At 36.8% G+C, this 27,298-nt stretch overlaps 3 protein-coding genes across 3 annotated transcripts; 2 read left to right on the forward strand and 1 right to left on the reverse strand.

Moving 5' to 3' along the window:
* Positions 1–7,376: 7,376 nt before the first annotated feature.
* Positions 7,377–8,604, forward strand: LOC106376580 (probable carboxylesterase 13). Its single transcript, XM_013816670.3, has one exon. The coding sequence runs from the start codon at positions 7,547–7,549 to the stop codon at positions 8,516–8,518; it is 972 nt and encodes a 323-aa protein (XP_013672124.1). The 5' UTR covers positions 7,377–7,546; the 3' UTR covers positions 8,519–8,604.
* Positions 8,605–9,551: 947 nt separating this feature from the next.
* Positions 9,552–10,086, reverse strand: LOC106374694. Its single transcript, XM_013814665.3, has one exon. The coding sequence runs from the start codon at positions 9,955–9,957 to the stop codon at positions 9,748–9,750; it is 210 nt and encodes a 69-aa protein (XP_013670119.1). The 5' UTR covers positions 9,958–10,086; the 3' UTR covers positions 9,552–9,747.
* A 2,897-nt stretch (positions 10,087–12,983) lies between these two features.
* LOC106376581 (non-specific phospholipase C6) lies at positions 12,984–17,384 on the forward strand. The gene is made up of 3 exons (XM_013816671.3): positions 12,984–13,799; positions 14,217–14,719; positions 16,747–17,384. The coding sequence occupies exons 1-3, from the start codon at positions 13,222–13,224 to the stop codon at positions 17,217–17,219; spliced, it is 1,554 nt and encodes a 517-aa protein (XP_013672125.1). The 5' UTR covers positions 12,984–13,221; the 3' UTR covers positions 17,220–17,384.
* Positions 17,385–27,298: the final 9,914 nt, after the last annotated feature.

Genomic DNA, 27,298 nt, shown 5'->3' on the forward strand with positions numbered 1-27,298 from the left:
CTATAATCCATTTCCGCCAGTAAACAAAGATAAGTTGAAGGAACTCGCTGATTGGTTGAAAACTGATCCGTAAGTGATTGCTTTACCCATAATAGCTTGATTTAGTCGTCCAAAACTGATTGCTTTTTTGTTTGCAGTCATTATTCAACTAAGACCGAGGACAAACCACGTACATCACCAACAAGGTGGTACCACTTCCTCCGGACAGCCAGAGAATGGCTGGAAGACTGCGTAAGTCTTCTGCACACGATTTAAGTCGTCTACAAAGTCGTCCAAGTAGACTACTTTCCAGACGACTTAAAGATAAATCGACCACGTAGACGACTTATATTTAAGTCGTCTGGTAACTTCTAACTTGTTATATTTAATATGCAGCATATAGATGCTTGGATTAATGTGCTAAGGCAGAGGTATCAGGAGAACCCACAAGCTTTCAGGAGCGAGCGAATGTGCTTCCTGGATCACAACTTTTCCCAGTCTTGGAGAGAGCAGTATCAGCTCTTCAAAACATCGGAACCTGATCACAAAGGTTTAGGAAGAGTTCTACCTGGTGGGGCGTCGAATTTTTATGACGGATCAATACCTTCATTTTGCCAATCAAACAAGAAGTGGGGGGAGGACATTGATGATATCTATGCGCCAGTGAACTTGAACGACAAGCATTGGGTTGCTATTTGGATATCGATCCCTAAGAGGCACATAGTCGTCTGGGACAGCATACCTTCATCTAGTGTACCAGACGCATGGGATGCGATAATGGAGCCTTTTCTCCAGATGGTCCCTTATCTGCTTGTTGAGTGCGCAGCCACCGACGAAATACGGGTCAAATACGGGTTGGAGCCATACACATATGAGAGACCGCTGAAAGGTGTACCCACGGCCAACAATGGTGATTGTGGCGTGTACGCTGTAAAGTACATTGAATGTCATGCTCTTGGGGTCTCCTTTGACCCTAAAGACTTTGCTAGGTGCAACGCGAAGAAAATGAGGGATAATATGGCGGTGGATATATGGAAGGAGCTTGTTGATCAGCATTTGAAAGAAAATGTGGATGGTGATAAGTTCGTGGGCATGTATGATTAGATTTGTGTTTGTATTTGAACTTGTCTTTGTATTTGAACATGATTTTTTAACGAGCGAAGTATTTGTATTTCAGCTTGTCTTTGTATAGATTTGTAAATATATAAGTTGTCTGGAAGAAATAAGTTGTCTGGAAGGTTTTCCAACTGGACGACTTACAAATAAGTCGTCTAGAAGGTTTGGACGACTTATTATAAGTCGTCTGGAAGGTTTTCCAACTGGACGACTTACAAATAAGTCGTCTAGAAGGTTTGGACGACTTATTATAAGTCGTCTGGAAGGTTTTCCAACTGGACGACTTACAAATAAGTCGTCTAGAAGGTTTGGACGACTTATTATAAGTCGTCTGGAAGGTTTTCCAACTGGACGACTTACAAATAAGTCGTCTAGAAGGTTTGGACGACTTATTATAAGTCGTCTGGAAGGTTTTCCAACTGGACGACTTACACTGGACTTCTAAAAATAAAATACACTGGACGACTTACACTGGACTTCTAAAAATAAAATACACTGGACGACTTAGTAGAAGGTAGTCTAAAAATAAAATACAATTGAAGGGATAGTAGAAGGTAGTCTAAAAATAAAATACACTTGAAGGGATAGTAGAAGGTAGTCTAAAAATAAAATACACTTGAAGGGATAGTAGAAGGTCGTCTAAAAATAAAATACACTTGACGACTTAGTAGAAGGTCGTCTAAAAATAAAATACACTGGACGACTAAAAATTTAGTCGTCTGGACGGGTAATCAAGACTGGACGACTTAAATTTAGGTCGTCTGGACAACTAGTCAACTGGTTGTGTACATTGTGGTTTCGTATGGCCAGTTTCCTTGCAGTTTGAGCATCTCCGTGCCCTGTGTTTCTTCCTGGGTTTGTGTCCTCTCATCCTAGATAGCTCCAACCAAGATTGCCATCTTGATTTCTTCGGTCTCCCCCGACCACGCTTTAGTTCTGGAGGAAAGCATTCTCGTTCCTCAATATGTTGTGACACGATAGGATATATATTCTCTGAGTATCCTGCATACAGATAATTCTTTGAGTACAGTGGACATACAAGTGTGGAGATATGCAAACCAGCATGTGTTCCAGCAGCTATAGCATGAGAGCAAGGTATTTTCTCCACTCCATAGACACCACAATCACACTTTGCATGTTCCAAATCAACCACACAGTCCATTTTGCCACCTTTGACAAAGAAATGCCATCCATCAATTGGTTCGACCGTCATCGTATCCGCTATCTCTTCTCGAACAGCAAGCAAGTATTCAACACCCCCGCTATGTTCAGTTGTGAGACTCAAAGCATCTTGTCTCCTTTTCCAATACCATTTTCCTAACTTCTGCCTTATGAACTCCAGCAGGAACGTAATCGGAAATCCTCTTGCTCGCTTCAGTGCGGAATTAATAGATTCAGCAATGTTGCTTGTTTTTATGTTGAACCTGTTCCCCTTACAATAAACCCTTGACCATAGCCTGACGTCGGCTTTCTCCAAATACGTTGCAAGTTCCGGGTTTGCACTCCGTATCTCAGCCATGTACCGGTCAAAATCGTAAACCGTGTGAGCATAAGCAGCCCCTTTCACCAAGTACATGAGATGTTTCCCTTTAAACTTTTTGACAATGTTATCTTGAAGGTGATAATAACATATTCCTCGGGTTGCCCAAGGAAACACCTTATCACACGCACTTTTAATGGCCTTGTGCCGGTCGGAGACTATCACCAGAGGCTTGTCATGAGATATACAACTAGCCAATTTTGTGAAAAACCATTCCCAAGAAGGTACATCTTCCTCATCCACGATCCCAAAAGCCAATGGGAATATCTGAAAATTGCCATCTTGTGCGGCTGCAACTAACATAGTTCCTCCATACTTTCCACTTAGGTGAGTTCCATCCACCACAATGACCCTTCTCTGATACTTAAAACCTTTGATAGAAGCTCCAAAAGAGAGAAATAGATACTTAAATCTTTTCATAGAATCAAGTTCTATCGCCGTGATAGAATCAGGATTTGCAATGGAGATTTGCTCGAGATATGATGCCAGACGCGAATACCCTTCTTCTGCTGATCCTCTCACCAATCTTTGTGCATATAACAGTGCTCTGTATGAAGTGGTGTAATCAAGCGCCATGCCAAACATGTTCCTCATTGCATCAGTGATATGCTGCGGAGTTATCCCATCAATGATTCCAACACGATCAATGAAAAGACTACCTACATACTTCGGAGTACAGTGTCTCCGCTGAGCGATTCGGTCTCCCGCTGAGCATAAATGTTTTTCCACATACTTTGTTACCCAAAACGTGTTTGTCCCATGTTTGACACTCGCTCTGACCTTCCATCCACAATAGCTAACCCGACATGTTGCCACAACGAGAGTTTTCGTTGATTTGTATAATCTGAAAGAAAACTTACCCCTCACTGCTGCCAACCGCAGCTCTGAAAGCAGTGCACCCTTGCTAACAAAACTCTGGTTGACATAGATACTGGTACCATTCGATTTTCCTCCTTCAATAGCATTTGTCTTAGCATATGTCTTTTGGATTTCTTCAAAACAAATATTATCATCATCTTCCTCGTCCTCATCTGGAACCTTTCCATAAAGACTGTAATCCCCACCATTCTGATCCGTTTCACCAACAATAGAATTATCAGCATCCTCCTCCCCATTTTCCTCCTCCCCATCTTGATTTTCATCTTCAACAAACTCATTATCACCAACATCTTCAAAACATTCATCAGCTTCATCATCATCACCAACATCTTCTTCCCATTCACCAGCTTCATCATCATCACCAACATCTTCTTCCCATTCACCAGCTTCATCATTATCACCAACATCTTTTTCCCATTCACCAGCTTCATCAATATCCCTTTTCTCTGAAACCGTTTCGACCTTGCTGCGGCTTGATACACAAAGACATACTCTATGGGTTTTGAGTATCTCCAGCAAGTTTCGAACTTGTCTATCACTTGTAACATGAATGGGAAGACTGCCTGGAGCCATCATCATTTCTGCTGGTAATGAGTAGCTAATCTCCACACTCACTGTTCTCATGTCCAGGTTATAATCTTCTTGAGCCATTGCAACAAGTTCAGCATGTGTTGAATCTTCATTCAATAAAAACAATCTTGCTCCTTTGAGATCATCAACCACAAAATCCCAACGGAAATCTCTCAACAACCATTCTCCATACACTGCATGTAACTGAAAAATCATCTGCAAATATTCAAAATAAAACACATTAGTAAACATAGAGAAAATGAAGAAGTTCAATAAACATTGCCGCAGACGACTTAGCATTAAGTCGTCCAGAAGACTTAAAGGTAAGTCGTCTAAAGAGGTCACTTTTGCAATTGAAAATTAAAAGGGACGACTTAATTCTAAGTCGTCCGGCTTTGTTTGTTAAAAAAAAAACTTCAGACGACTTATATATAAGTCGTCTACGAGAAACGGGCTAGTTTTGCATTTGACCGAATCGTGTCAGATCTTTGACTATTTCTGGACGACTTATAATTCAGTCGTCTCTGGGAAAGTTAAAATTTCAATATTTTATGAAAACTTGACGACTTACGTGTAAGTCGTCCTAGGTTAGTTTTGTAATTGAAAAATAAAACTTGAAATTTAACTTTCTCCAGACGACTTAGATGAAAGTCGTCTAGCTAAACGACTTAATTTAAGGTCGTCCGGGATAAGCAAGGTTTGACCAGAAAATTGGAAAAAATTCTGGACGACTTTGCTTTCCCCGGACGACTTTAAATTAAGTCTTCTGGAGGGACGACTTTATATTAAGTCGTCTGGTTAAAGTTAAATTATGAAGTTTTATTTTTCAATTACAAAACTAACCTAGGACGACTTACACGTAAGTCGTCAAGTTTTCATAAAATATTGAAATTTTAACTTTCCCAGAGACGACTGAATTATAAGTCGTCCAGAAATAGTCAAAGATCTGACACGATTCGGTCAAATGCAAAACTAGCCCGTTTCTCGTAGACGACTTATATATAAGTCGTCTAGAGTGTTTTTTTTTAACAAACAAAGCTGGACTACTTAATTTAAGTCGTCCGTTTGACCAGAAGACTCATCAGTAAGTCTTCTACATACTAGTAAGTCTTCTACGCGAACAGATCTTGAAAAAAAATTCAAATTCGTACCTTAAACTAGGTGAGATGACTTCGTTTGCACACAGGGTCTTCTCCAACCACCCAGAACCTCAAACGAAAGCAACCGTAAGTCAAAACGAAAGAAATATGGCTCTGTCAACCATAGCCCATATTTTGAATCAAAAGCTTGAGTTTTTTGGATGAATATAGAGAGAAAGTGAAAGAAATGTTGTTTTTAGTTCATAACAATTGAAACAGAGAGAGTGTAAAGAGATTTACGTGCATTAAAGGGCATTAAAAGCTCCAAACAGTTCGTACAAGGTTGTTGCCACTATTCATTGCAGTGGCAATATTGTAAATACTTGAAGAAGATGAGGTTGAGACAGTAAAGAAGCCATTTTCGAAAAAAAAAAAAATGTTAATGGCATTTTCGTAGATAAAATGCAGGTGTGGGGTTAAAATCTCAAAAAAAAAAGGAGTCAAAAGAAAATGTTAGTTTTCTGTTTGACTCCAAGTTTTGAGTCACTTTTGCAAAAAGCCCTTCTTTTTGTGCACTAAACGTTGGACTCTTTCTAAAGCCTATAAAACCTGATTTTTACTGAAAGCCGTTAAAGTTTCTACAATGTTAAAGCCTAATTCCAAAAGTCATTACCAAACACAACCTTAAATAGTCACTTCTCTTTTTGTTTTTATTTTGCAGCTTATCATCATGGACTCTAAATCAATTGTGAATTGTTTTTGAAGGAAAGTGGAAGTAATTCTTTCTTTTTTGGGTACAAAATAATTGCATCCAATCTTGTAGACGGAAGATATTACACATCTTATTGCCAGTTTATGTAGAGAATGTGACCTATATGATAATGTTTTCTCGAGCAATTTTCATAAGAGAAATTCATTATGATAGTAATTTTTAGTTTATTTTTACAAAAATAGCTTTCAAAGAAAAAAATGACCAAAAAAAATTTTATTTAAGGACAAAATTACATTTATATTCTAAGGTTAACTAATCTAGACTTAGAGTTTAGAGTAAATGTTAACTAATCTAGACTTAGAGTTTAGAGTTAAAGGGTGAGGTTTTGAGGATATGATTTCAGTTTTTGAAAAATTAAAATTAAAATTTTCAAAATAAAAAAGACTATTTTAATCATTTTTCTCTTTAAGAGCTATTTTTATAACAAAAACTTTAAAAAAAAAAAACTATTTGAGAAAATTGTCAATTTCATGATCATATGATAAGCCCTAATCCGAAGACTCATCCATATCCATCATTTGTGCTACCGAAAATTTAAAATATTATTAACTTGAAAGAGCATAGTCAGAATACAAAGTTTAGTTTATCCATGAACGTAGATAGTAACAACAATTTAAAAAAAGTATATTAGGTGGACTTCGTTTTGCTAATAATTAAGTGAACAGCAAGATTTCCATTTCTTAAGGTAAATCTATGGAAGGACGAAGTGTATCTTGTAGTCCATAACCAAATATCGCATAAGAGATTATGGAGAGCTATATCTTTTCGGTTGTGATGAATATTACTAATCAAAACTTTAGAATCGCCTTCGAATATAACATTAGGAAAACTAGTACTCCATGTTGATTGCATTGTGAAGAGGAGGGACATTGCCTCTGCTTCCAAAACTGAACCTACTTGCATATATGGATCCCCACAATTTTGCAACTCCATAACTGTCTTGAACTATCCATCCGCATTGAACTTGTTGGTTGTTTAAATTGTAAGCTGCGCCATAGTTGCATTTTAGCACTCCATGTGGTGGACGACGAATGCAAGCTCTATTACACCATTGATCATTTCGTTTAGCTTTTTTAGGTTGATCCATAAGGGTACTAGAAATCCATTCTCAGTACGAGAGTTGCTATTTTTCACAACGAAAGCCTCATATAGTATTTATGGGTTGACAGATTACCGGGCCGAAAATCACAATTATTAGAGCATCTCCAATGTAAAATTCCATTTTTTTTTTAAAATGGAGTAAAAGTGTTCCAACCCTACTTCATTTCCCACTCCATTATGAAGTGATGAACAAACAAAAGAATAAACTACTCTATTTATGGAGTAAATTTCATTATGGAGTGAGATATGGAGTTGGGTTGGAGCATTCCTTACTCTATATCCACTTTTACTTCATTTTAGAGGAAAAAATGAAGTTGGGATCGAGATGCCCTTGGACTGAATTGACATAAAATCAGATGTAGTTTCAATATGAAATGAATCTTTAACAGATAACGCGTCTGGAACAGACCCTCCAATAAAATTGGAGAGAGACATAAACCTAACACACACATACACAAACCAAACAACTATCGAAGTCTTTCAATCTTATCATTCAAGTCAACGGAAGCCATGGATTCAGAGATCGTGTACGACTTCTCTCCAGTGTTCATAATCTACAAGAGTGGCCGCATCGAGCGCCTCACCGGTGAAACCATCGTCCAATCTTCTTTAACTCCCCACAACGGCGTCGTTTCGAAGGACGTCGTTTATTCTCCCGGCGATAATCTCTCCGTCCGTATTTTCCTCCCGGAGAAAGCCGCGAAGACCGGTGAGAAACTCCCTCTCCTCGTTTACTTCCACGGAGGAGCATTCATCATCGAAACCCCTTTCTCACCGACTTACCACACTTTCCTCACGACGGCTGTATCTGCTTCCGACTGCATAGCAGTGTCGGTGGATTACCGGCGTCCACCGGAGCATCCCATTCCGATCCCTTACGATGATTCATGGACGTCTCTCAAATGGGTATTCACCCACATCGCCGGTTGTGGACCGGAGAATTGGCTGAACAAACACGCCGACTTCAGCAAAGTGTTCCTCGCCGGAGACAGCGCCGGTGCGAACATCACTCATCACATGACGATGAGAGCTGCGAAGGAGAAACTGAGTCCCCATTTGAGCGGTTCAGGAATCTCGGGAATCATCTTGGTTCATCCTTACTTCTGGTCTAAAACACCAGTCGACGACAAGGATACGACGGATGTAACGACGAGGTCCAGATCGGAGACGCTCTGGAGGATAGCGAGTCCTAATAGCAAAGACGGAGTGGATGATCCGTTTATCAACGTCGTTCAAGCGGAGTCGGTGGATATCTCCGGCTTGGGATGCAGAAAGGTTTTGGTGATGGTGGCAGAGTTAGATTTGCTAGTGAGGCAAGATTGGTGTTACGCGGCGAAGCTTGAGAGGAGTGGTTGGAAGGGAGAAGTGGAGGTGATGGAGACTGAAGGAGAAAAACATGTCTTTCATTTGAAGAATCCTGATACTGAGAAAGCTCATGAACTCGTGAAGAAGTTCGCAAGCTTTATTAAGGGAGACATGTAAGTAGCTACTGATATTTGGTCCCTCCAGTGTAATATTTTCAGTGATTATCATAACAGAAAAGGAAAATAAAGTTATCACATTTATCATCTTATACAAAGTTTGAACACAAGGACGTGAATTTTACAAAACAAAAAGAGAAGAAACGTTTTGAAACAGAGCTTTGCTTTGTTGTTGTTCCGCAGCTATTTATCAAGATCAGATTCGAAACCAGTTAAGAAACATAATGGAAAATTCTAGATGAGAGGAGTAGTGATTAAACCTGTTAAAGAAAAGCTTTCTAGACGGCAATACAAAAAGGATTTCTTGAATTTCTTAAACTCTAGATAGACAGTTGAGTAAGGCAAGAACTCAGAGAAGATGTGGTTAATAGCAACAGCGAGTTTCAGGATTCAAAGGTTTTCCTCATTAGTAAGTGTAGGAATAAATCTCACTGGATTGCCTCCCCACAGTTCGATGATTCGTGCTACTTATGAGGCCATGGAGCGCACGCAACTGTTTTTATGAAGAAGAGGGAAGAATGGAAACATATGCGACCAACAGTTTATATATTTAGCTGAAAATACTTTACAAGTCATCCAATGTTTGGAAAATGGTATTTGATTCATTTGTGTATAGATCTCTTCCACGCAACTTTGGACATTAAAGAGACATGACCACCGTGTTACGCCATCAAACAGGAATCGTTGGGGCTTGGCTAAACATGGCCTCACTAGAAGAAAAATGGCCGTAGTGGATAATCACAAAGAGAATAGCGTCTGATTTGCTTTCCATCTCTCTCAAACTGAATAAAACAATTTCAAGCAATAACACGCGAACCGAACAAGACTAAACGGAAGAAATGCCAATTGAAGTAAAGCCAAAACCAGGAATCTAAAAAACTGTTAAAACTTAAACCGGATTCTAACGGAGCTAACTTTCACACCAACAACGCCAACGATGCCTAACTAGCTGTCTACCATCACGATTCACGATTCAAACAAATACCAGAACCAGATTAAACTGAAATCCAAAAAGGACCACAAAACCCCTTAAATCAATCCGAGAATCAAACATGGCAGATTCTGAATATTTAAACTTAATGCATATTCAGATTCACATATTCCAAAGATGTGCGTTTACACCAGACACCGCAAATTATAAACAAAACCAGAGGACGAATATTACATTTTAAAACAAACCGGTACGAAGACCAGACAACCGGAAAAAATTACAAATTCGTTAGGGTAGCATTAACCGGTGTATATGTGGAGACGAATAGCGATGGTGAAGATGGTGTTGAGACCGAAGTAAATGATGGTGTGTACAAGAATCGATGCTCCGCTTGTGTGCATATTCCCAAATTCGACGACTCGACCTCTCGCCGGAATCTGAAAGAGAAGTCCCGGAGTCAGAAGCACAAATAGTATCACAGCGACCACTACAGGTCCCCAATCCGCCATACTTTGAGAGAATTAGCAGAGAAGAAGTTGACAGCGTGCGACGGTTTCTTTTTTGGATTTGAAGAGTTCGAAACGTCTTGTGCTATGTGAAAATGAGACGGCCGGTGGCAATGTCACGTGCGGATGCGTTGTTTTCGAAAGACTCGACACGTGAACCGTGACGACTAATGATTGAGTCAAAGTTAATGAATCGATGGTTTATGACAGAACAAAGATTAAAATGGCCTCATCTATGATCTGATTCTATCTGGGCCTAATCTCAATTTGAGGGAGTAATATTAATCTTTGCCAAGTTGGGTTGATTTTTTCTTAATCTCTTCAATATCCATTTGCAGTCTTGCACTGAGTCACTGACATATTCTTCTCTACTTTTCAAAAATGATACATATTCAGGGGCGAATGCAGATCCAAATTGTGCTGCATGCACACTTTTTATAACTAACTATCTATTAATCCATATAATTTTACATTGAAGAGTTTCAAAAAATAAAGATAATCCGTGCATGGTGCACCCAGTTCTCTCTCTCTCTTTGGCTTCGCCCCTGTATATATAGATGTATATTAAATCGGTTAAGGACAAAGTTAAGAAGTCTTGTGGTTTGTACATATGAATGCATTCAGTGTTCACACGACCAAATCTAGTTGGTTGGTATGTCGTGATCAGTTCAGTACTCACGAGCTCAGTGGCGAACTAGTGGGCGACTTTTTTTCTCTTGTTATTTTTACCTTTTTTTGGCTTCATTCTTCTTTCCTTTTTCTTGTAAATAGGAGCAGTAGATATGTACCTGTTCTTCAGCATCGTCTAAGATCACAAAAATAAAACTACATAGTACAATCAAATAAATTCTGAAAACAACTAGTATATGGTAACTTAAAAGCACTATCATTGTCTTGTATGTTAAGCACTATATATACATTGGGGGAAAATGAGTTTTTAATTCCTCGACTAATTGAAATCAACATTTTTAATACCCAACTTTACGTTGCGCAGATTTATTCTTAAAGTAATGTTTAATTTCACAAAATTGGACTAAAAAGATTAAACGATGCAATACTAAACGGAGATGTTAAATCTAAAAAGCCAGAAGGATTATCATCAAACTCTATAGTTGCTTCTTCTTCTTTATTCCTTATCTCTTATTCAACCAATTTTTTTTGTCTTTTCTGGATTTATTATCTCTTCTTCTTCAAGCACATTCCTTGTTTATTCTTCGTTCCTTAATTATAAGTTCATCACTTTTAGTTGTTTCTTCTTCAGCCAAGATAATTAGTCTTCTTTAGGAGTGTTCGTCATTCCTCTTTCAACAACATTGCTTCTTTCTTCTTCTTCAGAAACAGTCCTAGAGCCAAATTAATGAAAAAGATCGTAACAAATATTAACCAGACACTACACAACTAAAGTAATGAAGAAGATTGAATTTACCTTTTATTCTCTGTTGATTTTGGAACTTCAGGTTCGACACAATTCAAGGGTGTTCTTCGAATTGGAAGCTTGTTTCGTCTTCCTTCACGCGTTCCTGTGAAATTTTTCACCATCTCATCACCACAAATTGTCTTTTTCTTTAAAAATCTTTCTAGCAATCGAAGAGAATTTAGGGTTCTGAGTTTTCAAGGCAAAAGACAATCAGATTAACGTTTTAGACTTAACGTTTCCGTCATTAATTTATGTTTAATTTTTTGTAGTCTAATTTTGCGCAATTAAACATTACTTCAGGAATAAATCTGCGCAACCTAAAGTTGGGTATTAAAAGTGCAAATTTCAAATAGACGAGGAATTAAAAACCCATTTCCCCTTGTATATATATACAATTTTTTTGGTATGAGTCACTAAACATCAGGTATTTCTTTAATCCCGAATTTTGTACTAAATGAAAATCAGCGGGGCACGTTAGCCAAAAGTAATGATCATGATGGTGATTATTTTTGGTAAAGTGTAGTTAATGTATATGAGCACTATAGGTGCAGATTAATTTATAACCATACTCCTAAAATCGCTTAAATCAGAATTAAAGTTTAATCTCTAGTATACACATTCTTAAGATTATTTATCCTAGTAAAAAAATATTAATATCCAAACTAAACTTTTTTTATGTATATAAACTAGTGTTGTAAAACGCGCTAGGCGTTCATTACGTGTTACATAACTGTATAGCGCCTAGCCGTATAGGCGGACGCTTAAACGGAGTATATACAAATATATACTTTTACACGAAATATAAGTATAAAATTAATATATATACATTATTTTAAAAACAACTGAACATAAATATATTTTAAATCCATTTTTATGCATAAATATATAGTTTAACATATATAAATAGTTTTAAATTATAAAAATTAAAGCCATTTTAAATATATAAAGATGATAAATTTAAAATGATTTTGAAACAATTATACAAATATCTACAATCATATAAATACATAAAATAAGCAAAAGTAATATAAAGAATAACATTAATAAAATATAATAATAATATTAATAGTTTATTTTTTTGAATATTAATGCTTAAAATCTGCCTAGGCGTCCGCGTAGACTAATGTCCGCCTAAACGCTATTATTCGTCTGAATTATATAAATCCGCATGACATAATGTATAACATTAAAAACAGTATAGTTTGCTACCGTATAGTAAACGTCGATTAGGCGAGCGCCTGGACCGTATTTTAGAACAAGATATAAACTAAACTGTTCATCAAGATCTCACAAAATAAACAAAACAACTAAGACCTCTAGGAATCCACATATAGCATCAAGAAGAAAACAAATGATCATCTACGTGGTTTTCGCAGGGGCATGTCTTCTCGTGTATATGCATTTCAAAGTTTCAGATAAATAACCCTCAATTTCGGAGTCACATTGACCAGGAAAAAAAGAGTAAATCTCCGAGTACTGAATTATTTTATCAGTGAGAACAGAATCTTCTTTTACGTAACGAGCCCACCAAAATTAAAGCAAAAAGGAAAGTAAAAATAAAAGCAGTAAGTAGACGCCATAACTTGTGATATTGCTCTCTAAGAGTTTCTCGTTTAAATCAAACCTTCTCACTCTGTACTTCTCTCTCTCTTCATCTTTTGATTTTTTTTTTTTTTGTAACTTGGGTTAATCTTTTGATTTTCTTCTAACCTCTATTTATTGCTTTTTGGTTCAAAGAGACAATTATCTCTCCACAGTCTTTATGTTCTTTCTAAAATCAATCCAAGCGAAAACAAAACCACAGAATCAAATCTTCTTTCTCACACCTTCCTGAGAAAACTAATCCATTCATGAAGCCATCAGCTTCCTTTACTCTCTCACACTTTCTTGCACTCTACTTTCTTCTCACATTGACCCATGTAGCTCAAGCTTCCCATCAATGGCAATCACCAATCAAAACGGTCGTTGTTTTGGTCATGGAGAATCGGTCCTTCGATCACCTCCTAGGCTGGATGAAGAAATCGGTTAACCCTTCCATAGACGGTGTAACGGGTGAAGAATGTAACCCGGTTCCGAATTCTACTCAAACCATATGTTTCACGAATGATGCTGAGTTTGTGGATCCTGATCCGGGTCATTCGTTCGAAGCTGTAGAGCGACAGGTATTCGGGTCGGGTCAGGGTCAGATCCCGTCAATGATGGGTTTCGTTGAGCAAGCGCTTTCGATGCCGGGTAATTTGTCGGAAACCGTCATGAAAGGCTTCCGGCCTGAAGCTGTACCGGTTTACGCTGAGCTGGTTAAAGAATTCGCTGTGTTCGACCGGTGGTTTTCTTCCATACCTGGTCCGACTCAACCGAACCGGTTGTTTGTCTATTCGGCCACTTCACATGGTTCCACAAGCCATGTCAAGAAGCAGCTTGCTCAAGGGTACACCTTTTCAGATTCTTTCTTTATTATTTTCCTGGTACTTTAATTTAAACTTAATCATGGAATTTAGTACTCGAGGATTTTCCATAACAAATCTTGAATAATTGAATGAGCGAAATTCCTAATTTTAGAAAATAGTTATTATATGCTATTAATAGCAATGATTTTAATTCATTTTTAATCGATTTCAATTTTTTTTTTGTAATGAATGTCTTTGGGGTTGTAACGGTTTACAGATACTGATACTAATACAATTTCATTTTAAATACTACTCTGTAACAATAACTTAATTGTCAGACCTTATTTATAAGATTACCATTGTAATTTGTAAATTCGCAACTATTAAATAAATTTAATGTGATATCGTAGGAGTAATTGCTAAACCGATATTAACATATTATCATCATTTGATTTCAGGTATCCTCAGAAAACAATATTCGATTCGCTCCACAGCAACGACATCGATTTCGGAATATACTTCCAGAATATTCCGACGACATTATTCTATCGTAATCTCCGACAACTAAAGTACATATTCAAATTTCATCAATACGATCTGAAATTCCAGAGAGACGCAGCAAAAGGAAAGTTACCGAGCTTAACCGTCATCGAACCGAGATATTTCGACCTCAAGGGCTTACCGGCCAACGACGATCACCCATCGCATGACGTGGCTAATGGTCAAAAGCTGGTTAAAGAAGTGTACGAGACACTTAGGTCGAGTCCACAGTGGAACGAGACGCTCCTAGTCATAACCTATGATGAGCATGGTGGATTTTATGATCATGTGAAAACTCCTTTTGTCGGCATACCAAATCCGGATGGAAATACCGGACCGGCCCCTGGCTTCTTTAAATTCGACCGGTTAGGTGTTCGGGTTCCTACCATTATGGTTTCACCTTGGATTCAGAAAGGAACCGATAAGTTCTTCTTTTTTCTCTCTATAATAGTTTTAGTGTTTTACAATCTTGTTCTTTTAGTAAAAAATTTCAAGTTTTATAACTAAATTAATAGAGTATTTTAACTCCGCTTTTGAACATGATTTATTGACATATAAACCTTGCATATAAATAGAGTTATAGCGTGTTAAAAAAAGAGTTATAGATTGCGGAGTGTATATATTATGCATATATAAATATTGTAGCCTTTTTTATTTTGACAAAGCATTGTAGCCTTTAATTAATTGTTGATTAAAAATGTGTATCCTATAATAACTTATTTCGAAAAATTTACCATGAAAGTTTATCATTTCAACATACTTATTCTTTTTATTTATATTTTCCACATAAAATTATCGAAAGTGCTTATTTTCCAATAGTTAAGAAAATCTATTGCTAATATGAAATGCTTGTACTTCATGTGTTTCCACTTTTTACTGTACTATTCTCGACAGCCTATTGACATTTGCTAACAAAATCACATGGATAGACATAGATTTGACAACTATATAACATTATTTTAATATCTTCTTGAATCTTGATTGTATTCATTAATTGTGGTGTAGAAATAATTTGAAATCTATTGATTATTCCATTCAAAGATGTATAATTAGAATTTGTCGGCGTCGTTGCGTGACTCGTGTTTTCAACCACTCTGACAATCCATTTGATTAATTTTTTTTTTGACATCGATTAATTTATTTTATTACGGCTTTGATCGGTGACATGTAACCCTCGGACGGATCGGATATCCGGGGTATTTTGAGATATTCGGATCCGGATTCACCGGATCCGGATCCGGATTCACCGGATCTGTAAAATTGCTATCCGGATCCGGATTCGGGCTCTCCGGATATCCGGACTGAAATCCGAATACCCACGGATATCCGGATCCGAATCCTTTTAAAAAAAAATTAAAAATTAAATTAAAAAACTAGCTAATTAAAATAATTTTTTAATTTATTTAAATGAAAAATTAATGAAATTGAATAAAATTAAAAAAAATCATTATTTTATATAAAAATTATATATAGCATACATATATAAATATAATTAAATTTTAAATATTTCAAATAAATAGTAAGTTTGAATCCGGATATCCGGACCTAAAATTTCATTATCCGGATCCGGATTTGCCAGATATCCGTTTTTTCGGATCGGATCGGAGCAAATCCTAGATCGGATAACGGATCTCGGATATAAATCTGAGGCCTAGTGACATGAGTTACCATTGAATAAGTTTAAATTAAGAGTATAACTCAAAAATATTACTATACATATATATATTTATATATATATATATATATATATATTGAGTTATTCTTTGAGTTACATGCATTTGGTAACTTTTTAATTTTTCCAATAGTTAAGAAGTTGACTTATACTTTTTTGGTTTTATGTTAGTTACCCTACGGTTACTTTTTAATTTTTAAAAATTTTACTTTTCTTTAATATATGCATGGTTGTCTCACGTTTGATTTTTGTTAGTTAATAAAGCACTTTCAAAATTTTACATATATGTTTACTAGTAAGTCAATTTATAATCTACTATTTACATTTAAATTATCTAAGCTAATTCTGTTTGGTAACTAAAAGATTCCAATACATAAAATTATATATAAATATACATAGGTATCTTTTGTTAGAATAAATGCATAAGTATATTACTATATTTACTTATTATAAATTTAATTAATTTTATTTAATTTATAAGAAATGTTAGTATTATTGATATTCATAATTGTTTTTCTACATAATATATATACAGCGTTTATACATCACAAATGTTACCAGTCAATAATTCTAAAAATATAGTAATTCATATTTTTATTGCGAACTCACTATATAAATTTAGAATTTTTACTACATAGTTTTTACTGCATAGTTTTTACTGTATGTTACATTCTAAAAAAAACATGTTACATCGAACTATAACTTTTATTGTAATTGAACGTGTCACTAACTTTTATAGCTTGCAACATTTTTTAATATGGCTCGTGTGAGTGAAGTGGTGAGTGAGGCAAAAGGACCAACAGAGAGCTCAGAGTTCGAGCATTCATCGATACCAGCCACTATCAAGAAACTTTTCAATCTTTCTTCCAATTACTTAACACACAGAGATGCTTGGGCTGCTACTTTCGAAGACGTGGTTTCTCACTTAACCTCTCCTCGAACTGATTGTCCCATGACTCTACCTGACGTTGCACCCATGAGAACCACTGAGCCTAATGAAAACGCAGCCCTTTCTGAGTTTCAAGGTGAAGTGGTTCAGCTTGCAGCGGTTCTTAATGGCGATCACTTCCTCAATAGCTTCCCGGACGAAGTTGGGAAGAAGATGAATGTGAAACAAGCTCATGAGTATGTCAAAGGAGCTACTTCTCGTTTCATTAGAGCTAGCAAAGAAGCAATGAAACTTGGTGCCGATAAATCTGCCATTGTTGATATGCGATCTTCGCTCACTACACGGCCACGGAACCTGTGACAAACGAAAAAGAATGATAACAAACCTTTGTGTAAATTTGTAGGTTTGTTTTTTGTTTTCCTTGCAATTTTAATTTCTATGTTTTGATCCGAAGATGTGTGATTTGATAACCTTATAAACTAATAATTTATCATAATCTCAATATTATTAATTTATATAGTTTTTATTTTATGTGTTTAAAGATTATCATTATCTTAAATTATCTGAGAAAGCTTTGTTTTATTAGTTGTTATATTCTGGTCTGCTAATCCAGACAACTTCACTTCAAGTTTGAATAATAGAATTGCCGTTCGTTGTAAAAAGAAAAAACTGTTGGATCAAATTATTTTACTCAAATGAACTTTTATTTGTGAATTGTGAAATGAAAAGGGGCTATGGGTTAAAAACAATATCTTCGGTTTTAACGAATTACTAGATTTTGATATGTACCACAAATATTTTCATTTTTCTTTTCATAATCAAATATAGAATTGATAATAATTTTAATTGTTTTTACATGGTGTTGGTTGCTCATATGTCTTTTGGATATCCAAGCAAGCAAAATGATATGTTATATAAAACATTAATCATTTGATAACATTTTACAAAACAATATATTTTTCTAGTGTATTTATTTATAAAGCATAGTACTTAATATGTTTATTAAATATATTTATTTTTTAAATACACAGATTTCATAGCAAAATAATATGTCATATTAATTAAGAAAAATCATTTATATTAAACTTTTTTGAAAATTATTATTGAGATATTTTGATATTTGATTCACTTATATATTGGATATGCTAATTTGGTGGATTATTTTAGTTTTTTTTTTTTTTTTTTAAATAAGAAAATCTGTCTTATTATGATCTATTCATTAAACGTCGATCTAGATTAGTGGTTATTTCTATCCATTGACAGTATAATTTTATACATGTCCATTTGCAATAAGATAATATATTTTTCATATAAACTATAGTGTACAAATATCAATACTGGTACTTGTATGATGTATAAAAACTGATGCATGTATGGCATATAAACCGAGAAATAACTACGATGGATAACTATATAATTATATATACATGTATATTAACCAGAATATGGATGGTTTAATGGTCGATTTTCAGTGACCTCAAATTTATGCCTGAACCCGTTATCTATATAAATAATAATAGATGTATGATGTATAAACCTATATATAATTACCAGTACATTTATGCTAAGTTATATCAAAAAGAACATTTATGTTAAGTGGAAAAGAAGCTAAATATTAAATATTGGGGGGCAAAATCGGTCACGACGAAATCAACGCCTAAAATTTTCCAATAAAATATTCTTCAAATAAATACAAGCCGGAAATTTCAAATGAACTACACCACACATAAGCCGAGCCTATTTAATAAGAATAAGATAACAAAGCTCCGTGTATTTTATCGCGGACCATAAATGAAAAAGTTTCTGTTCAAACATGAAAAGATCAGAAAATGTTCTTGCGAAAGGTTTTTACGATAATTTACAAGTTTTACGCAACAATCTTCACAAAACAAATCGAAAAGTTTCCGCGGAAAAACCTCATAGGAAATCTATGAAATAACCTTTCGTAAAACAATTTTTACGCAACAATCTTCACAAAACAAAATTCGAAAAGTTTCCGCGGAAAAACCTCATAGGAAATCTATGAAATAACCTTTCGTAAAGCAATTTTCGGAAAATCTTTGAAGAAAAACTTACGTAAAATAAATCAAGTGTTTCTGAAAGTCTACAAAGTGATCAACATAGATAATGAAGAACAGAAGAAAGGAACCAGCACCCTTCCCACTCACTCAAATCGCCACACACACTCCCTCACTTAGCCACACAGCTTCACATTGCCACACACACTCCCTCACTTAGCCACACATCTTCCCATCGTTACACACACTCCCTCATGGCTTCACATCGCCACACACACTCCCTCACTTAGCTACACATCTTCACATCGTCACACACACTCCCTCATACGTCCACATCGCCACACACACACCCTCATGGCTTCACATCGCCACACACACTCGCTCACTTAGCCACACAGCTTCACATCGCCACACACACTCTCTCATGGGCCACACACACACAAACACACAAGGCTCACATTGCCTCACATGAGCTCACATCACCTCACACGAGCTCACATTGCCTCACACAAGCTTGCATCGCCTCACACGAGCTCACATAGCCACACAAGGCTCACATCACCACACACGAGCTCACATCGCCTCACAAAAGGCTCATATCACCACACAAGAGCTCACATCGCCTCACAGAGCTCGTCTCATTGCCACACAAGGCTCACATTGCCTCACAGGGCTCTTCACATCGCCACACAGCTCTTCTCGCTCCTCCTGATCGCCACAGAACATTCTCATCGCCCACAAGGGTCTCATCATGTTCTCCTTTGAATCTCGATCAAAATTTCTTTCGTTTAGTCTCAATCGGAGTTTCGTTGAGATTTTACAAAGAAAACAACCACGACGTCGTTTTGTCGTAAGAGTTCAAGTGAAACGTCAGGATGATATAGGTTAACTTAACACTATAATATCCTCGACTTGATGAATTGATTTGGTTTGGTTAGTAAGACCAACAGCATTTTGAAAACGTGCAGCAGACAAATCGATGATTTCTCCGAGAATAATCGTAAAAACACGATGAAAGTCCACTTATGATTTAAAACAAGAACATGCCCAAATTACAATGACGGTTTATTCGGTTAGGATAAAGAGAAATGGAAAATAAGATAAATGTAAAACTTCCAAGATAAACATGGAAATCAAGAAGATAATGAAAACTTCCGTAAAGAGATAAATTCCAATCAGGGGCGGAAATGAAAAAAATGGCTGACCTTGGAGACATATATAAGGAGAGCCTAAGCGAGGAGCACGGAGGAGACACAAAAAATACATAGCAACTTTAGCACTTAGAGCAATTTAGGAATTTTGTTTGTTTTTTTATTGAGCTGCGACTCGACTAGGTCTTAAGGTCTTAGGTGGTTAGAACTAGAGAACATGCTGACAGCTCTTGCGGCCAAGGCTTTTTCAGCTGTTGTAATGCTCATACACAGATTCGAAATAAGATCATCCTCTTTTTGCTCTTAAATTTCACATTGTTATTTTTCGTTTTGTTCATTGTTTGATAGTTTGTCGTTGACTTATAGAGAATCCGGATCCTCAGGGAAAGTAGACATCTTTTCTGCTTTCCTCCAATTACTAAAATCGACATTGCTAATTTTGGTTCTCACATTAAACACGTTTCACATGACCTCAATCGAACAATTATATATCAATGGTTTGGTTTAACTATTTGCTTGATCAATTGGAGAAATGAAATCCAAACAATATTATGTCTAAATGTTTGACGCCAGTAAAAGCTTCTTGAAAAAAACGATTGCAATATTTTATGTTAGCTAAATATTAGGCAATTTGGTGGAACACAAACTTTTTAAGAAAACTGATTTTTTTTTTGTAAGTTGATTAAAATAAAGTTTATTATGGTTAAAAGTAAAAAAAAAGAAGAAGGAATGACATTAAGCGTAAATAAAAGCTTATTTTAGGGGTTAGTTCATATATATACTTCAGTTATAATCGAATATATAACATCTCACATCGATAAAAAAGAAAATTGAGTTATATACATATGGACATGCTTTGCATATGTTTAAAGAATGCTAGAGAGGAGAATGGATCCGCCATGTGCGCGCACTGCCGCTGGCTGGGCTTAGGCATTAGTCTTAGTGAAGAGCCAAATTTTGGTTGATTAATTATGGGTTAAGTTTTTTTCCCTTCATTTTTGTTTTAAATTTGAAAAAAGTATACCAAAAATTCGAGCAACGATCCCGACTCTCTGGCCACGTGTGCACGCGCCTCCCTTTGCGGGGCTAACAATACTCTTGCATGCCTTTATAACAAAGAGATGGTCTTCTTCATTTCTCACGTTTTCACAAAAAAATACCAACAATCTCTCAAAATAAGTCAAGTCTCCAGAGTGTTTCGTAGTTTAGTAGTTCGTAGAGACAGTTCACGAGTGTCACGTGAAGGTCTATCATGGTTTTATTTTGGAATTCCTATTCGCTATGATCCGCTGCGTGGTTTTATTTTGGAATTCCTATTCGCTATGATCCGCTGCATCTACGGAGACAATGTAAAGAGTTAAAGAAAGAGATGCTACATCTTGAATCCATGGTCATGTTTATGAAAACATTTTATATCATCTTTCATTTAATAACTTTCCTTACTATTGCCTTTTCTAATCGTTTATTTCAATTCGTTTTTTGGTCCGTACAATATTAACTCGTAATCGCTTTCTCTCTAAAGCTTGGATTGAATTTAATATGCTGTGTTATAAAACGATTTCTTATAAGATTTTCTATATGTTTTTTGGTTTAATATTGGAACGTTTTTTGCGATTTCCTTTTATTATCTCTGCAAAATGTGTCTGAAACTTTTCTTAAACGTTATAAATCATGAGTTTCCACAAAAACTTTCATGAGTTAGTAGTCTTTAGAGTATTTCGAGTCAATTTAGTTTTCATGTATTTAGAGTCATTTCTATTTATGTGGAAGTTATTGGATCAATTATTTAAGCAAGATGGACTTGGAAATTAGTTGTGAGAATATGAAATGAAATTGTCCTACGGGTTAAAGGAAAAACCTATCGCTTAATGAATGGGAACTATAAATATCCCACATTGCTGAGAGGAAGCAAAATTGAGCTGTACATATATATGGACATGCAGAGCATGAGTTTAAAGGATGCTAGAGGCTAAAATGGATCCGACACGCGAGTGCATGCGCTGCCGTTGCCCGGCTAGTTCAACTCGGTTGAGCTTGGGTCTTGGGTCTAGGTGAAGTGCCTTAGAATTCTTTTGGGCCAAGTTTTGGTTGATTAATTATGGCCAAACCATATGTTTTTTTCCTTCATTTTTCGTTTTAAATTTGAAAACGAATATACCAAAAAATTGACCAAAATCTTATCATAATTCCGGTCAACGATCTATCCCTCTCTGTGATTTTTAAAGAGATCTCTACTCTTATAGTATGTGTGTGTGGATAATCTCCAATGGAGAATGATTAGACCTTGTTTTAGGTGATTTAGAAGAGAGGTTGATGAGAGTGTATAGGAGAATTAAGAACAGAGATTAAGAGACTTAAGAACAGAGATTAAGAGACTAGAGAGACTGAGAGAATAAGTGTTTTAGATTCATGAAGGAGAAGGGAAACCCCCTTACTCTCTTAGAGAGTCTACAATTCGCCCATAAAGGGTCTTTAAATAGAAAACAGGTTACAAACTCATAAAACCCTAAGTTAAGGATAAGAAATGGACAGTGGAGGTAGCCTTGTTTGGAATGGACGTTCTGGATCAGGTCTTGGGGTATTTGTAGCTGGTTGTATGCTCCTGATTGGATGTGGGAATGCTTGGCTAGAAATACTCCACACTGCCTTATGTATCTGTCCATATCTTTGTCCAGATACATAGTCAGCCTTTGTCTCTTTCTTTCCAGCAACATCCAGCCTGTCTTGGACTATCATAAGCCAATCAGAACTGTGTGCCAGCTCCCTTAGATTCCCATTGCACACAGCATCTTCTTGATGCTCTTTTGATACCATTACTCAACCCGGACCTTGCACATACTTCTCAGACCGTACCCTTGTGCCCTATTTTTGCACAAACACCAAATGTCTTCATATGGTTGAGAAAAGATGTTTCGGGTCGATCTCATCCGTACCGGTCCGTACAGTCCGTACGGCCGTCCGTACAGCCGACCCTAACTTTGCACCATCGACCATTTCCTCCCAAACTCCTCCAATGTCTTCTACAGATCAGTCTAAGCCCTTCTTGGACTTAACTTCACAAGATTTACACTTCAGGGTACTTCTGAAGCTTGGTTGAGCTCTTCTGAACATCTCCTGAAGCTTGCCCTATCTTTGCACAAGCTTCTATCTTCTCTTCAGTTCAACACTCCCCCTCAAGCTTGACTCTAGGAGATCCTGAGCCAAGCTTGGAACCCTGAAGAGTCTCCCTCATTAAAAAACCTTGCAAAGAAAACCCTGTGGGACAAAACTTTGCAAGGGAAAAAGAGTAGAGCTCTTAAGGGCCTAGGGATTGGCCAGTGAGCTCTTGTGCCTTAGAACCAGTGTGGTTGGACACAAGAAGCTCTGGATCACGGCCTAATAGGTGCAGCAACTCAACACAGCTTTGCGCACACTTCACACTTCAGCTTCACCTCTTCATGGAACCGGTTTGAAGTCTCCCCCTCTCAACTGACTTCACAACCATTTTAGAGAAGCTAGGACACGACCAGATCATCTTCAAAACACCAGTAAGGCTGATCAACACTTCACACACGGCTTGCCCTCTTCATCGAACTGGTTTGGGTCTCCCCTTCTCAACAGACTTCTCAGCCACCTTAGAGAAGCTAGGAACTGACCAGGAACATCTTTAGTGAGGCTCAAGCAATGGTACCTGATACATTATCCCAAAGGTGCATCAGTACCTATCAAAACCAAGAAAATGAATATCCTGCATCACACTTGATGCACACAATCTCACAATTCAATCATAATCATCTTAAGTATCTTTTCAAGTACAAGCAATGAATAAGATGAATGAAAAGGATTGAAAAGAGTTTTAAAAAGTCTAAGGGAACTTCCCTTGTGTTTTTGTGAGTTTCCTAACTCTCTCAATGCACCATCTTCATGGCATCATCAACTACTTGGAAAGGCAGAATGGATTGATCAGCTTCTCCTCAATCACCTCTCATTGAAGCCGCATTGATGGAGAGCCTTCTTCCTCACTTGCCAAGGCTGCTCTGAACAGCCTCTTGCCTAGACACGCCACTGACTTGGCCCGGTTGATGATCCTTGTAGAAGCTTTTGCAAAAGACTTGTTACTGACCATGGATCATACGCATTAAGACTCCCCCTCAAGCTTAGAACCGAGACTAGAAGGAGCTAAGCTTGTGATGATTCTATGCATCTCCATGGTCTAATAACTATCATTTTTCATGATAGCTTTCTTCTTGTGAGTTTTCTCTCTTCCTTAACCAGGAATTAGGGTGTTTGAATCACCATAGAGATTCCTCACAACGCAAGTTCTCACTGTATAATAACCCATGCTACACTTCCTGTAGACTATGGACTATACAATGGCATCCTCTCATTGCATAATCAATCACACTACACTTCCTGTAGATTATGGATTAACACATCCAGTGATGATTTGCAATGGAACTAGACCTTTTGTCTTCACACTTTGGTTTGGCTTGTCACTGTATCACTTCTTTGTGTACCTAACATCACCACAACTCAATGCAAGATCAGATCATCCCATTGGGATCAAACTAAGATCATCCATCCTGTTTGATCACCAATGCCACAACAATATATAAACCTTGAAACAAGCCAATCAATCAAGGCAAGAACAAGCAGTTTTAAATCTCTAAAATGACAATGCAAGCTTTAAACAATACATTGACAATTTAGGCTCATTTTTAAATGCATCAATACATGAATGCACAATCTTAAAGCATTAGCTAAATGAATGCAACAGGTTCAATCCGAGAGCAATATTAAAGCTATGCACAACAGTTCCAATCAATACCAATGATGCAAGCAACTTAGATAGTTTCTAATTGATGCAAGACAATCAATGATGGATTAAACATAGGCTATAGCATCAGACAACAATAGGATTGAACTTAGACAGTATGAGACATGCTTATGTATGCAAAACAGCTTATCAATCATGATGCAAGCAGCAGAGACATTCTACTCAATTCTACAACACATTCATGATGATTTCAAGCTATGGCAATACACAAGACAATGCAATGAACAGAACATGATATTTTGGGACTCTAGACATTACTTAATATCAATAAGACAATGCAGCAGCAAAATATTTCCAGTGCAATTAGCCTAGACATTCTACTAGAAGCTATAAACTCTTAATGTAAATTAGGGAAAGCACAAAGTATAATCAAGAGATAGACCTATCAAGACATATTAAAATAGATGAGACTAAGTTTACTCCCTTGTTTAAGATGGTGAGGAGTGGTCTCTTCATTTCGCCACTTGAGTCCTCACTTGCTAAGCTTAACAGCTTCTCCTTTCATCACACAAGCTCACTAACACTCCCTCTAAAGCTTGAGACCGAGTATAGGGAAGGTCAAAGCTTGAAGGTGAGCGCTTACTAAGCTTCATGAACAACCTTGTGGGAACACCTCCATCTTCTTCAGACTTGATGCTTACTTCCCCACTTAACCACCATTGCACTGAGGAGATACCTCAGCTTACTCTCCAAGTACTTCTTATTAGAAGCTCATTGAGTCGCTTTCTTCTTCCCTCTACTTCGGCTGCATCTACACATGATCAGCTTGCAATGGCCTTGAGGAACCAGGTCATTGAGCTTAGATGATCTTCTGGTAGCTCACTTGAATCCACACCTCAAGCTTGACTAAGTATAGGTGCAAGCTTGAAGTGAGCCTCAATGAGACTTCAAACCGGGAGCGCATCACTACCTACAGCTGCGCTTAACCCAACCGATCTGCCATTGCCTTCAGCTCCAATGCCTTCAGGTCATCAGTCTCCCCAAGACTTAGGTGATGACCTTTACTTGTGTGTCTCCATGAACCAGGAGCACATCACTATCACTAGCTGCGCTATCTCAACCGGCCATACACACAAGTCTTTCTCCATTGCTTTAACAATGGCAAAGTATTCCTCTTCTACTTGGATGGATGGTGAGCAAAGAACACTTTTTGTGAACCTGAAACACCACTCAAACTCCAGCAAAGATAAGACACAATTGCATTGGGATCAATCCTTGACTTCATCAAGTTTGATCACCAATGTCTCAAGCTTTATAGCATTAGATAGAATCAAGACAATGTCAAGTTCTTATCTATGCAAGCAACCATTCTCTAAATACAAAGCAAGACCTTATCAGATTCAAGTCAACGTATTTAGGCAATTTTAATTACTCCTTAATCTGCAACTTAGACTTTGATCTAAATGCAACAATACAAGACAGCAACAAGGCAGTATGCATTAATCTTAATCAGTTTCTAGCTCATGAAAGCAAGCATGATTAGATAATATAATCTATCATCTTAACAAGACAAGATAATTTAGAACTGACATTAAGCATTTAACCATTTTCAATAGTATTGATGTCAAAACTTGATTAATAAATCATCAAGTTTGATTCCCAATATCACAAGCAATGCAACAGATAGACACAAGGCATTATCAAGTTCTATTCTTTGCGAGCTAGCTCTCTAAGTACAAGCAAGATCCTAACAGATTCAAGACAAGTTACTTAGGCACTTTTAAAAGCTTCTTTACTCAGCACTTTAGACATGAATCTAATGTTTCAATGTAAGACAGCCACAAGACTATATGCAACAGCTTTAAATTCAGTTTCAATCCATGTATGCAAGCAGATTCAGTTAATCACACTAAGCATCACTATGAAACGAAGCTAAGCATATTAATCACATTCAGTCACCAAACAAAGCTCTTAAAGTATCCTGGGACAGATTCTAAACATTTTAATTTATCAATCTTTAACAATCCTCAGGTTTTCAATCACATCACACACTATAACCAGTCAACAACACAAGCTCATTATCAAGATGGTTTATAGAATTGCTTACTACAAGGAACCATGTTGATTCCTTTTGCATTTTATGAAACCAGCCTTGACTTTTGTTGGATCTAAGAGTCTGGATTGTCCTCCATCTCCTTCTCCTTCAGTTCATGGCCACCATCTTGTACCATCAACTCAAAAGATCCCTCCTTTCTTCATAACTTCTTTGCGCCAAGTTTATGACACCATCTTGTTTGTAACAGGATGAGAACTTCTCTTGGACAAGGCGCCTTGGAGTCTGGTCTGCTAGGCCTCTCCATACACCTTTGCTTCCAAGGAGAATCACCATCTGGACGGATAGAGAACAGGATGAGGAACCAAGAACATACACACCATGGCTTCAGCCTTCATCTTCTTGTAGAGACTGAAATCGCATAGAAATGGCTTCAAGGTTTGGATTTGAGCTGAGGAGTG

This window comes from Brassica napus, chromosome C1 (genome assembly GCF_020379485.1).
Source record: "Brassica napus cultivar Da-Ae chromosome C1, Da-Ae, whole genome shotgun sequence".
NCBI classification, from domain to species: domain Eukaryota; kingdom Viridiplantae; phylum Streptophyta; class Magnoliopsida; order Brassicales; family Brassicaceae; genus Brassica; species Brassica napus.